At 30.3% G+C, this 12,605-nt stretch overlaps 2 protein-coding genes, 3 long non-coding RNA genes and 1 pseudogene across 5 annotated transcripts; 1 reads left to right on the top strand and 5 right to left on the bottom strand.

The window, feature by feature from the left end:
- Positions 1–3: 3 nt before the first annotated feature.
- Positions 4–2,668, bottom strand: LOC139097173 (digestive cysteine proteinase 1-like). The gene is made up of 2 exons (XM_070648964.1): positions 2,242–2,668; positions 4–2,160 (listed from the first exon to the last, which is right to left on the bottom strand). The coding sequence occupies exons 1-2, from the start codon at positions 2,329–2,331 to the stop codon at positions 1,240–1,242; spliced, it is 1,011 nt and encodes a 336-aa protein (XP_070505065.1). The 5' UTR covers positions 2,332–2,668; the 3' UTR covers positions 4–1,239.
- An 846-nt stretch (positions 2,669–3,514) lies between these two features.
- On the bottom strand, positions 3,515–4,492 carry LOC139097192 (procathepsin L pseudogene; annotated as a pseudogene).
- Positions 4,493–4,956: 464 nt separating this feature from the next.
- Positions 4,957–5,707, top strand: LOC139097213 (anaphase-promoting complex subunit 10-like). The gene is made up of 2 exons (XM_070649000.1): positions 4,957–5,119; positions 5,181–5,707. Exons 1-2 carry the CDS (start codon positions 5,005–5,007, stop codon positions 5,630–5,632), a joined length of 567 nt encoding a protein of 188 aa, XP_070505101.1. The 5' UTR covers positions 4,957–5,004; the 3' UTR covers positions 5,633–5,707.
- Positions 5,708–6,390: 683 nt separating this feature from the next.
- On the bottom strand, positions 6,391–7,491 carry LOC139097183 (uncharacterized). The gene is made up of 3 exons (XR_011545035.1): positions 7,217–7,491; positions 7,071–7,153; positions 6,391–7,012 (listed from the first exon to the last, which is right to left on the bottom strand). It is a non-coding gene; the product is annotated as an uncharacterized lncRNA (long non-coding RNA).
- An 801-nt stretch (positions 7,492–8,292) lies between these two features.
- On the bottom strand, positions 8,293–9,455 carry LOC139097194 (uncharacterized). The gene is made up of 3 exons (XR_011545036.1): positions 9,019–9,455; positions 8,871–8,953; positions 8,293–8,810 (listed from the first exon to the last, which is right to left on the bottom strand). It is a non-coding gene; the product is annotated as an uncharacterized lncRNA (long non-coding RNA).
- Positions 9,456–9,804: 349 nt separating this feature from the next.
- LOC139097195 (uncharacterized) lies at positions 9,805–12,438 on the bottom strand. The gene is made up of 5 exons (XR_011545037.1): positions 12,123–12,438; positions 11,442–11,524; positions 10,539–11,240; positions 10,394–10,476; positions 9,805–10,335 (listed from the first exon to the last, which is right to left on the bottom strand). It is a non-coding gene; the product is annotated as an uncharacterized lncRNA (long non-coding RNA).
- Between the last annotated feature and the right edge of the window lie 167 nt (positions 12,439–12,605).

The following is a 12,605-nucleotide window of genomic DNA, read 5'->3' as shown; positions in this document are numbered from 1 at the left end:
CGTCTCTATTTTTTCTTTTTCTTTCTCTTTTTTTAATTAATCAATTACATTAACTTGTTAAAATGAGCGAAATAAAAGTGAATTACTATAGAAATTTTCCGACAGCTGTTTTTCATATTTTAGTGAGTCATTATAATTTTAATAATTTTGTTTCCAGATTCCAGTTTTTTAATTGTTACCAGACGGAATTGTTACTTCAAGGGTCATCACTCCATGCACAATATAATCATAACCTTCTTCCCAATCGCTCATTGAATCATCCAAAGGTTCGTTGTCTGGATTTCCAATAGTCAATCTTAGGTCTAATGCACACGTTAAAAGAGCACACGTCAATACTGTTGGAATTGCTATTTTGGCTGCCAATTTTGTTAGACAGTGAAACGTTTCGAAAATCATTCTTTTGTACATTTTTTAATGTTTTTTAATCATCAACTTCAGAAAGTACAGTTTTCTTGTTGTAATACAGTAAATTTTATTTTTAATGATTTTATATGCTTATTAATTAATGCTTGCAGCTATTTATTCACTTAAATAATCTAAAATTAACAATTTTCAACAAAATTCTAAAAACACGACTTTTTTGGTAAACAATATTGTAAAAAATTAAAAAAAGGAACCGATCGAGCGACTTCATCTCGTTTTTGTCGCAGCGATCAGTGATTATATATTAATAAATTCGCAAATATTTAATAAAGCATGCTTATTTCTAGTCGTATCCAAGACTTTTCTGATAAACAACATAAGATCCAGTAGGATCCAAGACATTTTCCCAACTCATTTATCAAGAACCAGTTGCTTCAAAGTCTCGTCCACATGCAATACATAGATAATATCATCAAGAATAATCGTATATAGTGCAAAAAACTATTTAAATCTATCAATATTAAAAATTTTATCATATAACGGTTTTGTGAAATTCAAAAATACTATCGGTTTCCGGTGCAATTTTCAAAAAATTTCCAAAAAACCGATAGAAATTCAAAATAAAAACCGTTAAATTTTACTAACACGTGTTTAACACTTTGTAGAATTCATTTAAAACATAATAATTAAGGAACACTGTTTGATTTAAGCACTAACCACTAATTTTTTAGGTGCTAAAATGATATTTAATAATATTTTAGACACACATGATGTGATATAAATTCGAAGATTTCATCTCCAAAGTCACTCAACATTACAATAATACATTTAATTTATGTATATTAAGGAAAAAGAGTTGTAGATAATGACTCACTCTTACACTTCAATAATGTACGCTTCGGAAGCAATTTCACAATTATTCTTCCGATTTCTCGCGATTCTAAAGTACCCCTTTTCACCCCATTTCTCCCCAAATGAATTTTTTACAATCCAATAATCTTCACCACCTTCACTGCCAAAACCTATCAATAAAGCTGCATGTGAATTTTGCTTTTTACAATCTGGTTCATAATAAATTCCACTTGAATATCTCATAAAACTTTCATGCAAATGATCAATTGACACCATTATTGGACCGTATGCAATAAGTGCCCGTGTCAATTCATGTTCATCTTCTTTCGGTGGCTGAAGGAATTGCTTAATGGATACGGATACTTTTGAGATATTTTTGACACTTCGTTTACATTTTTCTTGTGATGCGACATATGGGTAGTCAGCCTCAATACTTATTTCACCATTATTTTGGATGTAATTTAATGCACCAATTTCATATCCACCATAACATCCAGCAGTGAAATATCCATGTGCACAATCGACAATCTCTTGTTCGGATAGATCCAAAAGCTTGCCAGTTTTTAAAAATATATTCGATTCCAGTGCAGAAATTGCCGCAAATGCATAACAACATCCACAATCACCTTGATTCTTAACACTTGTCACAGCACCACGTTCCCGCCAATCAAATGATGTATAATTTGTTGATGCACTGGATATATCATGAACAACAGTCGCATTATAATTTTTCTTTATATACTGTTCCGTACTGGCTAATTCTGTATTAATCTTAAGAAACTCAGCGTAGGTCATGTCTGAGAACTGATTAATACCCATTTTAAACGTTGATAGACCAGCCGCATGTTTTAAATTATGTTTTATAGACGTTCTCAAATTGTCCATAAAAATCTCTTGTCTCTTTAGTTCCTCTTCATATGTTGTATAGCTTTTGTTATACTCAACCTTAAAATAAATAATTACACACAGATTTTTTTTTGTATTTTCTCGTGGAAAATTGGTCTAAAAATGATCATTTTTCCTCACTTTAAATTTATTCCATGACTCAATACTTTCAAAACTATTAAGATAGTTGTTCAGGAGATTGCCAAGAACAAATAAAACACCTAAAAACATTTTTATTCACTATAATTATTTGACTTAAATTCTTAATAAAGTTTGGGTAGGAAGGAAGAGCACACAAAAAATAAAAAAATGATTTCTTCTCAATGAAATCTGCCACACTTTTTGACTGCAGATAAGAAACTGAGCATTTAGTTAAATCACGCGAGTAATTTTATTTTGATTTTTTTTTTCTTTTTATTTTTCATCATCATCGTTCTTCTCAAATTGACGTTTACTCTTGACTCTGCCAGAGATTAAAACAGTTTCCTTTCTTTTTTTTTCATCTCGTTCTTTACTGTATTCTGTGTTTTTAATGTTGCTGAGAAAAGCGGCGAATTGTGCGGTGGCGCAATAAATGTAAGTAAGCTGAACGGAGCTGTTATGAACAGACTGACTAGACATGCCTCCAGATTTTTTTTTGTACATTCGTATTTCTTTGTTTTTGTTATTTGAAGTTCCAATTACATTACAAATCATCTCGGCTCTCTATCTCTATCTCTCGCCCTCTCAGCTCAAGTATTTAAATATGTACGTAATTTGCAAAAAGAAACAGACAGCATGTTGTAAAAAAAAATGTGAGATTATTCATGAACTTTATTGTATACTAATGGTGATAATGAAGCTAATAAGAGCGCAATCATAACACAATTAAATTAATTTAATAAACATCGGCATGGGTGAGAGAAGGAAGTCGATAATTGTATCGGTACTTATTGATAATGTAATACTGTTCAAGTTGGAGTTTTGTAACGTATTTTAGATTTTCAAAACGCTGAATGACGCTGATTTGAGCTGAATGTCGCTGATTTGTGCTGAATTACACTAATTTGAGCTGAATTGTGGTGATTTAAGCTGAATTGGTGAAAATTTTAAAATTTTGTAACAACTTTCTTGCTTTTATTGAGATACTTATTTCTAACTTAATTAAGATTACATAGATAAATACAACACATTATTATCATTTTAAATAACATAAATAATCAATACAACATGATCCAGTAAGGTAAAGTCTTAATATAATTCTAAAATTATAGATCCAAAATGTTAGCAATATTCAACATTTTAATGCTAATTCATAGATTAATCCAATGCCATTCAATAGGTAGGATTAATTTTAGTCCCACATTCTTAAATAATTTCAAGTTCACATCAGTATTCTATGACATTGATCCAAAAAAATAAAAATTAAATCTTTTCAGTTTAATTGATCGCGTTCTTGAGATTCATCGATAATTGGAATTAGATTGAAGGAGGCAATTTTGCAGTGATTATTTTTGTTTCTGGCAATTCTCATATATCCAGATTCACCCCATTTATCTCCATATGAATTCTTAAATGTCCAAAAATCTTGTCCATTTTCAGTTCCATATCCAATCAATAATATTGCATGAGTGGGCATCCTGGATTCATCATTGCATCTTTCTTCGTAGTAAATTCCACTTGAATAACGATAAAATGATTCATTTAATGAATCAATAACGACAATTATAGGACCTGCATTATATAAAGCTTTTTTAAGCAGTTCTTCATCTTCTCTCTCAAAATCGACCATTTCCTTTATTCGGAACTTAACACGTTCAACATCTTCGTCACATTGGCTTTGATTTTCTTCGTATGGATAATCATCTTGAAGACTTATTCCACCCATTTTATCAATATAGGAATACACACCATGTACTATGCCACCGTCACAGCCTTTCGTGCCATGTCTTGTTGCACAATCCACAATTTCTTGTCTCGAAAATACAAAAGATTTGCCAGTTTTTACATAAAATGCACTTTCTAATGCCTCTAAGCCAACAAATGCATAACATGATCCACAAAGTCCTTGATTTTTAACCGGTAAAGCTAAGCCTTGATCCCGCCAATCAAACGACTCAGGCGCTGTCTTATTAAACATGTCTTCTGGAAGTGATAAAATATTTGGTGGTTCAAAGTCCTCAAAATCAGCTGTTTCATAAAAATCTTCTTCCTCAAAGTAATTTTGTTTGTACAATTCTTCAAAAGTCATGCTTGCGAATTGATTGATGCCCAGCTTAAATGTATTATTTTTCATTTGATTGTGTCGATAAATTGTCCTTAAATTATCATAGAATATATCACGTCGTAATGTAGTTTCATTGATTGATTGATATGACTTGTTATAGTCGTGCTGTATGTAAGAGAATGAACATGAATTAATTAGTAATTACTGACCCTCTCATACCCTAATAGGCTTAGAGCTCTCATGGTGCAGAAAGACCACTGCCGTACCTAAAAGCGGCCTCTATGCCTATTAAAGTAACTCATATTACATGATGACATTCTCACCTTAAATTTTTCCCATAATTGTTCATTTATTTTATCATCACTGCTAATCACATTTATCTTTCCATCATCAGTGTTAATCGATAATCCAAATATTGGAACTGCACCAAGTGCAAGTATAATTAATTTAATCATGTTACTATTTAGTTCGATGCACAATTGGAATTATGCAGTTTAAACTTTACAACTGATAAGACGAGACTGAACAAATTATCAGCATTGTCATAGACTTAAATGATGATGCACATGCAGTATCTTCGTTTTTTTAACGGATTTTATATTTTTAAATGATCAAGTTTGAATTTTTCAATCATAGATGGCGGGAAAATTTTATTTTTAAGAAAAACAGTTGCTTGTAAAGTCAGAAAATATAATTAAATGGCCTCTAATCAACAAGATACCGTAGAAGTAGTATGTCCTTATTATGCAGAAAGATTTGGGAACGTTAGAGAAGTAACATCATGCATTATTTCTGTATCATCATGTAAGCCAGGTAAATTCTCCTTAAATTGTATTTGTAAAATTGCGATAACTTAATTTTGTCAATTTTAAAGGATTTGGAGTGGAGCAACTTATGGATAATTCAATGGAAACTTATTGGCAATCAGATGGACAATTGCCTCATTTAATCAATATCCAGTTTCCACGAAAAACATCAGTTTGTCATGTATATATTTTTAGTGATTATAAATTAGATGAATCGTACACGCCGGCAAAAATATCAATTCGAACAGGAACGCACTTTAATGATCTCAACGAAATAGAAATCATTAGTCTTTGTGAACCGTCTGGATGGACAGGTATACCTATTAGAAATATCCGTGATAAACCTATTAGAACATTTATGCTACAAATAGCTGTCATAAGTAATCATCAAAACGGACGCGACACGCACTTGCGACAAATTAAAATTCATTCTCCTGTTGAGACTACCAAAAACCAGACATTGGATAATTTTAATGAATATTCAACAGTTGAATTTCAACAATACTCTACAATTCGATGAGAGTTTGATTCCGAAATCTGATCTTGATTTCTTGCCTTTTTTCTATGTTCTTTAATAAATAAAGTTCATTTGCACATCCAACTGATCGTTAGTTTATCACATATTCACTGCTTTAATGACACTAACTTAGGTAGCTATAAAAAATATCGAATAAGTAAATTTAACACTTTTTTTACCACACGAACCTGTTAATTAGTGAAAGTGATTCATAATCACGATTACATATCCTATTTGATGCCAATCCACAGATTTGACTTTTCATAAACTCAAGAAAATATCATTGCTGGCAATTATGAAAATGTCTTCAATTAACTGTGAATTTAGTGACAACTTCAGTGCTGCTGTATTTCTGAGACATGGTTTGTTACAAATAAAGTTAAGCGTAGGCTGCCGGTTTACGTCAATAGCTGCTACAGAAGTTTTCTTAACATTTGATGGAACGGGAATCCAAATGATTGGACTTTAAATGAGAAACTTTTGCAAAAAACAGTTCAGTAAGAGAGAATGTCAATGCTGGGACGGAAGCACAAATTTATTACATAGCTTTTTGTTGGTATCCGCAAGAGAAAAGCTCAAAAAGTTAGATGCAGCAAAACGGTGTACGTAATGTCAACTTAGCTTGCGGACAGAGATTTTGAACAAACTTGGTGACAGAGTCAGATGGAATCCATTTTGTTGTTACCTAAAGTCAACAAAGGTGCATTGTTATAGTAAGTAAGTAAGTAGTGACAACTAAGCCTAAAAATTAATTTGGAATGTTCCAAGTCTCATATGATATTTTATTAGTATTAATAAGTGCTAATTCTCAAAAATAATGAACGATATTTATATGACTACTTTTATGCTTAACTATATATTGATTTTGTGTTAATTAAGCTTTAACATACACAATTTATTGATCAATTTTTCTGCATTTCACTTCGTACTTTTATCAAAATGCTTACAAATAGAATTAACACATTTCAATTTACACTGCATAACTTATTTAGTATTTTTAACACTTTCGGGGATATTCCAAAATAATATTTCACACTGTTGTGTAAATTTGCTATAGAAAATGATCAACAATGGATCATCATCATTTGCCTTTTATCTATCAAAATGAGTCTTAAGAATTTCGGATATGGTTAGGAGTTTACTTTTGATGAACAATTAACATCATTAAGCTGGTGCAATATGTGATATTTTTTCTCCATTTTTAATTTTTGCATAAAGGCAATAAGTCACATATATAAAATAGGTATTTAGTATCACACAAAAAAAATCTATATACATCATATTATATAATCCTTCGTTGTAGAAATCAAATGTATTTTGAATGCATGAAAAATTTCTGATCACTAAAATGACCATGAACATTATTAATCTTTTATGACGACCCTGTAAGTTTGTAATATTTAAGTAAGAAATCATGAAATGTAAATTTTAGTAATCTTACTTGCTTAATCCCTGAAATCAGTAGAAATCCACTAATTACAGTAAGGGCCATAAGTATTCCTGCTAGTGAAAAATATATTATTACTGAAATTAAAGGAGATAATTAATTTCTTAATTCATAAATTTGACTAAAATTCAAAAGTTTACAAAAATTCCTATCGGAAATTGAACTGTAACCGGCAAAAATAATTTCTTTAACTGTATTTTGAGACACAAGGTGATTTAATGCTATCGATAACAAGATGGTTCCAAGAAATCCAAATATTATGTGTACCCATCCAATTATCAATCCACCAGTTCTCAAAGACAGGAAAAAACAGCACCCATTACTCTTCATACTTTCAATTTTAATTAATTATTAAATGCTCAAAATAATTTTAAAAATATTGGCACGTAGCTATCTGTTCAGTTTATTGATCGATACTAGCTTCTAAATATTTTCGCATGAAGTTTTTATTCTCATTCCACATTTGTTGGATAATTTAATCAATGAATCATTCTGGGAAAAATTCTTGTGAACTACAATAATTCGCACATTTTAATTAATATAACACAATCAGTAGATATAGGGAAAGATGCTCAGGAATAGCATCGACATTAAATAATGTCGAATATCAAGTTGGTAATAATGTCGACTTTTGTATATAAACAGGATAAACTTGAGAAATTTATGGAAATAGATGGAATTAAATTTAATGATAACGAGAGCAAGATTGACAGCAAACAATTGGCAATTGAAACCATTGAATCCTTTGGAATAAGTATAGACCCAAAGGAAATTGAGCATGCATTCGTGAAGGAAATCAATTAATGGATCTGACAAAAAAAAAAAAAAATCTTCCAGTAATTTTTTCGAACATCAACTCCAAAATTAGGATAATAAAAGCTAAACGAGACTCAAAAAAAGAATGCTCCATATATTTCAATCAATCACTGACACAAGCAAATAGAAATATGATCCACAAAGCTAAGACAATAGTTGGGAAGAAGCTCAAAGTATTCTATGCTCGTGGTAGTGTTCGACTTTTGAAAAAAGATGAAAAAGAAATCATTTTAGACGACGAAACTAAATTAGTTGAGGTCCAAGAATACTTTAATCAAATAACAAAACAAGTAATAAGCCACCTCTGCCATCTACAGTTACAAACATAAACACATATTACGACACAGCTAAACAATTCAAAGATACAGCAACCAAAACTATAAATCTATCAACCAGCAAATTTGACATGTTTAAAAATCTATAACACAATTTATTGATCAATCAGATTTTTCTGCATTTCACTTCATACTTTTATCGAAATGTTTACAAATAGAATTAACACATTTCAATTTACTCTCGTATACATAACTTATAGAATATTTTTAACACTTTCGGGGATATACCATAACAATATTTCACAATATTATGTAAGTTCCGATTTAATAATGACCAGAAAATGATCATCATTTGCCTATTTATCAAAGTGGGTCTTAAGAATTTCGAATTAAGTTTATAGTTTTTTTTTATTGATGAACTTCATTAAGCTAGTGTTATGTGTGTTATTTTATCTTCATTTTTAATTTTTACATAAATGCAACAAGCCACATATAAGAAATAGTTACAGATTATGAACAAAATAAAGTGTTTAAACACTTTATCACTTAATCCCATGTTGTAGAAATTATACATATTGTAAATGTACTCAATACTTGATATCACTGTCATGACCATGAGCATTATTAATTTTTTATGACGACCCTGTAAATTTGAAAAATTTAAGTCATAAATCATAAAATTTACATCTAATTGTAATCTTACTTGTTTAATTCCTACAAGCAGTAGAATTCCACTAATAACAATTAGGACGAAATATAATTCCATTAATGAATAAGTTATTATAACTGAAATTAAAGAAGATAATTTATTAATTAATCCATAAATTTGATAAAAAAATTCATAAGCTTACAAGCGTGCCATTCCATAAATCGATTGTCACCGATGTCAATATAATCTTGATCTGTAGTCTGAGAGTAAATTATAGGTCCCATTAGGTTGAAGATACAGAAAAACCCAAATAGTATGTAAAACCATCCTAATATCAATCCACCGGTTCGCCAAGAAAGGCAAAAACAGCACTCATTATTATTCATACTTTCAGTTCTTCTATTGGCACGTAGTTATCTGTTCAGTTTACTGATCGATACTAGCATCTAAATGTTTTTGCAATAAGTTTTTATTCTTATCCTATATTTATTAAATCAATGAATCATTCTGGGTAAAATTCTCGTGGACAGCGAAAATTCGCACATTTTAATTAATATAACGCAAATCAGTAAATATAACGAAGGATGCTCAGGAATAGAATCGACATGGAATAATGTCGAAATTTCATTTTTCACCGAACGGTAAAATTTCACTAACAAAGTGTAAGTGGAGCTAATTAGTGCGTTTTCTAGGAAAATTTACGAATATTAAGAAAGGTTAAGAATAACTCGGTTTAGGATTCTAATTTAGATTAGAAAACCAAAAAATTATCAAAGCAAAGAATCGAAGCTTGACCTATTTATCAAGATTAAAATCCTTAAAATTTTGGCTACCCAGCAAGCTTGATCTCACAATTAATCTACCCGCCAATCTTGATACCACAATTATTTGACAACCCAATTATATTGGGTTTCTATCCAATATATTAGTTAGTATTAAACAAATTATATGATTACTACTTTTATGCTTAACTAAAGAATGATTTTGTGTTAATTGAGCTTTAACATACACAATTTATTGATCAATCAGATTTTTCTGCATTTCACTTCATACTTTTATCAAAATGCTTACAAATAGAATTAACACATTTCAATTTATACTGCATAACTTATTCAGTATTTTTAACACTTTCGTGATATACCAAATCAATATTTCACAATATAGCTGTAAAATTATGTAAGTTTCGATTTAATAATGACCAGAACATAATCTATAAAAAGTAATCAATTTTCCTATTATCTATAAAAGTGAATCTTAAGAATTTCGGATATGGTTATAAGTTTTCTTTTGATGAACTTCATCAAGCTGGTGTGATGTGTGATTTGTCTTCTCCATTTTTAATTTTTACATAAAGACAATAAACCACAAATATGAAATAGTTACTGAGCAGTAAAGTAACAAGTTTTTGAAACATCCGATCGTATAATCCCCATTTGGAATAAACATATATATTGTAAATGCTATCAAGACTTAATATCACTGTAATGACCATGAACATTATTAATTTTTTATGACGACCCTGCAAGTTTGAAAAATTTAAATTAGCAAGCATAAAATGTAAATTTTAATAATCTCACTTGTTTAATGCCTAAAATCAGTAGAACTCCACTAATTGCAAATAGGACCGAGAATATTATTGCTATTGAAAAAATTGTTATAACTGAAATTAAATAAGAAAATAAATTAATTAACCTAAAATTTGATGAAAATTCAAAAGCTTACAAGCGTCCTTTTCCATAAATCGATTGTCACGGATGTCAATAAATCTTCCTGTATTTTGAGACAGTAAATAACTTAAAATTCCTACAAATAAGATGCTTCCAAGAAATCCAGCTACTGCGTATAGCCATCCTAATATTAATCCACCGGTTCTCAAAGAAAAGCAAAAACAGCACTTATTAGCCTTCATACCTTCAGTTTTATTGAATTATTAAAAAAATGGCACGTAGTTATCTGTTCATTCTCCAGATCGTAACTAGTTACTACATATTAACGCAACAACTATTTATTCTCATCCCATATTTACTGATTTATTTAGTTACTGAATAATTCTGGGAAAAATTCTTGTGGACAACGAAATTTCGCACATTTTATCAAATAATACACATTAAGTACATATGAGGAACTGAATGAAATAACTACATGATGAATCTAAACTGGTCATTAACTTTCATTACATTAAAATTGAAAATGAAAAGTAAAAACTTATGCTAGTGCAATCGCCACTTGAGGCTGCTGATTATCATTTTTGATCTTCACATAAAGACTATACACCACAAAGTAATAGTAAACATTAAGACATATATAGGCTATTTCCTTAATAATATTCTTAGCATATTGTCCGTAAGAGAACAGCAAATATATTAAGTAGATCGTTTCTATGATTCGCATGACCATGTACATCATCATTTTCATAGGACGACTCTATAAGTAAAAATAATTGATAATTTCATATGATAATATAGCATTTTTAGTATTGTTTAAAAACTGCAGGCCTCCAGCTGTAGACGAACCTGTGCATCTAAAATACAGGAAATGAAGGCCTGCCGTTCTTGATCGAACCATAAGTATTACTTCTCGATATTGAAACAGATTTTTAAAAACTATTAGTTCTAATGTTCTCACCTGTTTAATTCCAAGAACAAGCAAAATTCCAGATATTCCATGAACTAAGAGTATACATGCTAGCCATATGGAAAACGAAATAACTAAAAATATAAATTAAAATTTCATTTTAAGTATCTAAATAGATGATTTGTATCTTAGGGAAGAGATTAACGGGATTGAGTTTTGATTACTCGAGTAAACTTTTATAAAACTATTGACTCGACTGGCACAACGTGTTCGCTAGAGCATCGGTATGTCGCCGTATTAATTGGAGCACGCATAGTTGTCCTGAAAAATGCGGTTCACCGTATTGTGCTGCTCGAATGAATAGCTCCAGAATTGAGTATGAGGAAAGTATTAATCCTTGGATATGGGTTAAAATTTATTAACAAGGATGCATGGAAGTAGCGATCTCTGAATTTTCATTAAAATAATTAAGAAATCATCTTGATTCTGATCAATATTATAAGTACCAAATATTGGCACCATCGTGTCTACTCATGCTAAAGCACTTTTAGAGCTAAGTGGTAGCCAATAGACAAATTTGGTTGTTTTCGTCAACTGACGTCATTCCAATGTATGTCGAATATGACCGTTTTGAGAACAGCATGTGAATATGTGCCGATCTTTCATGATCTTAATCCAAAAAAAACCTTGTCCCTTAATAAACGCAATTTACGATTGCAACCCGTTACTTACAGTTTGATTTTAATACACGTTCCTTAAATCGAAGTGAGTACAGACTCACAGTATCGTCATCAGTATATTCATATAACTTGTTGATTAGATATCCAGTTGTGATTGTGCATCCACCAAATCCAATAACTATAGCACACCATCCCAATATTAATCCACCTGTTTTTAAAGAGAAGCAGCAGCATCTGTCTAGCATTGGCTCTTTTGTTGCCATTCCAGTTGGTATTAACGTAATATTTTGTTTAAAAGTCTAGAAGCTAAGCAATTGTTTTGATGAAACTTTGATATTCTTGTCGTTTAACTTTTTAATAAATTGTATTAGGAAACTTCAAGTCATAAAATCGAGTAATACTATAACTCTACGGCTTCAAAATTGCAACTGATTTTTCCATTTCCTAATACTTTTTTCCTCATTTCCATTCTATGTTTACTGAAAATAATTCGGATTTTTTTTTTGTTTACTAAAGAAAATCAGCGCATTTTAAT

The sequence above is a fragment of the Chironomus tepperi genome, unplaced genomic scaffold (assembly GCF_022539635.2).
Source record: "Chironomus tepperi strain 1889 unplaced genomic scaffold, CSIRO-AGI_Ctep_v1 contig_415, whole genome shotgun sequence".
In the NCBI taxonomy this organism is placed as follows: domain Eukaryota; kingdom Metazoa; phylum Arthropoda; class Insecta; order Diptera; family Chironomidae; genus Chironomus; species Chironomus tepperi.
This window is presented reverse-complemented; position numbering and strand designations above follow the sequence as displayed.

Bases quoted from the DNA above. Each gene is read 5' to 3' on its own strand.
- LOC139097173 (XM_070648964.1), bottom strand. From the start codon at position 2,331: ATGTTTTTAGGTGTTTTATTTGTTCTTGGCAATCTCCTGAACAACTAT. The intron at 2,161-2,241 runs GTGAGGAAAAAT...ATTTATTTTAAG, and splicing joins AGTCATGGAATAAATTTAAA to GTTGAGTATAACAAAAGCTA.
- LOC139097213 (XM_070649000.1), top strand. From the start codon at position 5,005: ATGGCCTCTAATCAACAAGATACCGTAGAAGTAGTATGTCCTTATTAT. The intron at 5,120-5,180 runs GTAAATTCTCCT...TCAATTTTAAAG, and splicing joins TGTATCATCATGTAAGCCAG to GATTTGGAGTGGAGCAACTT.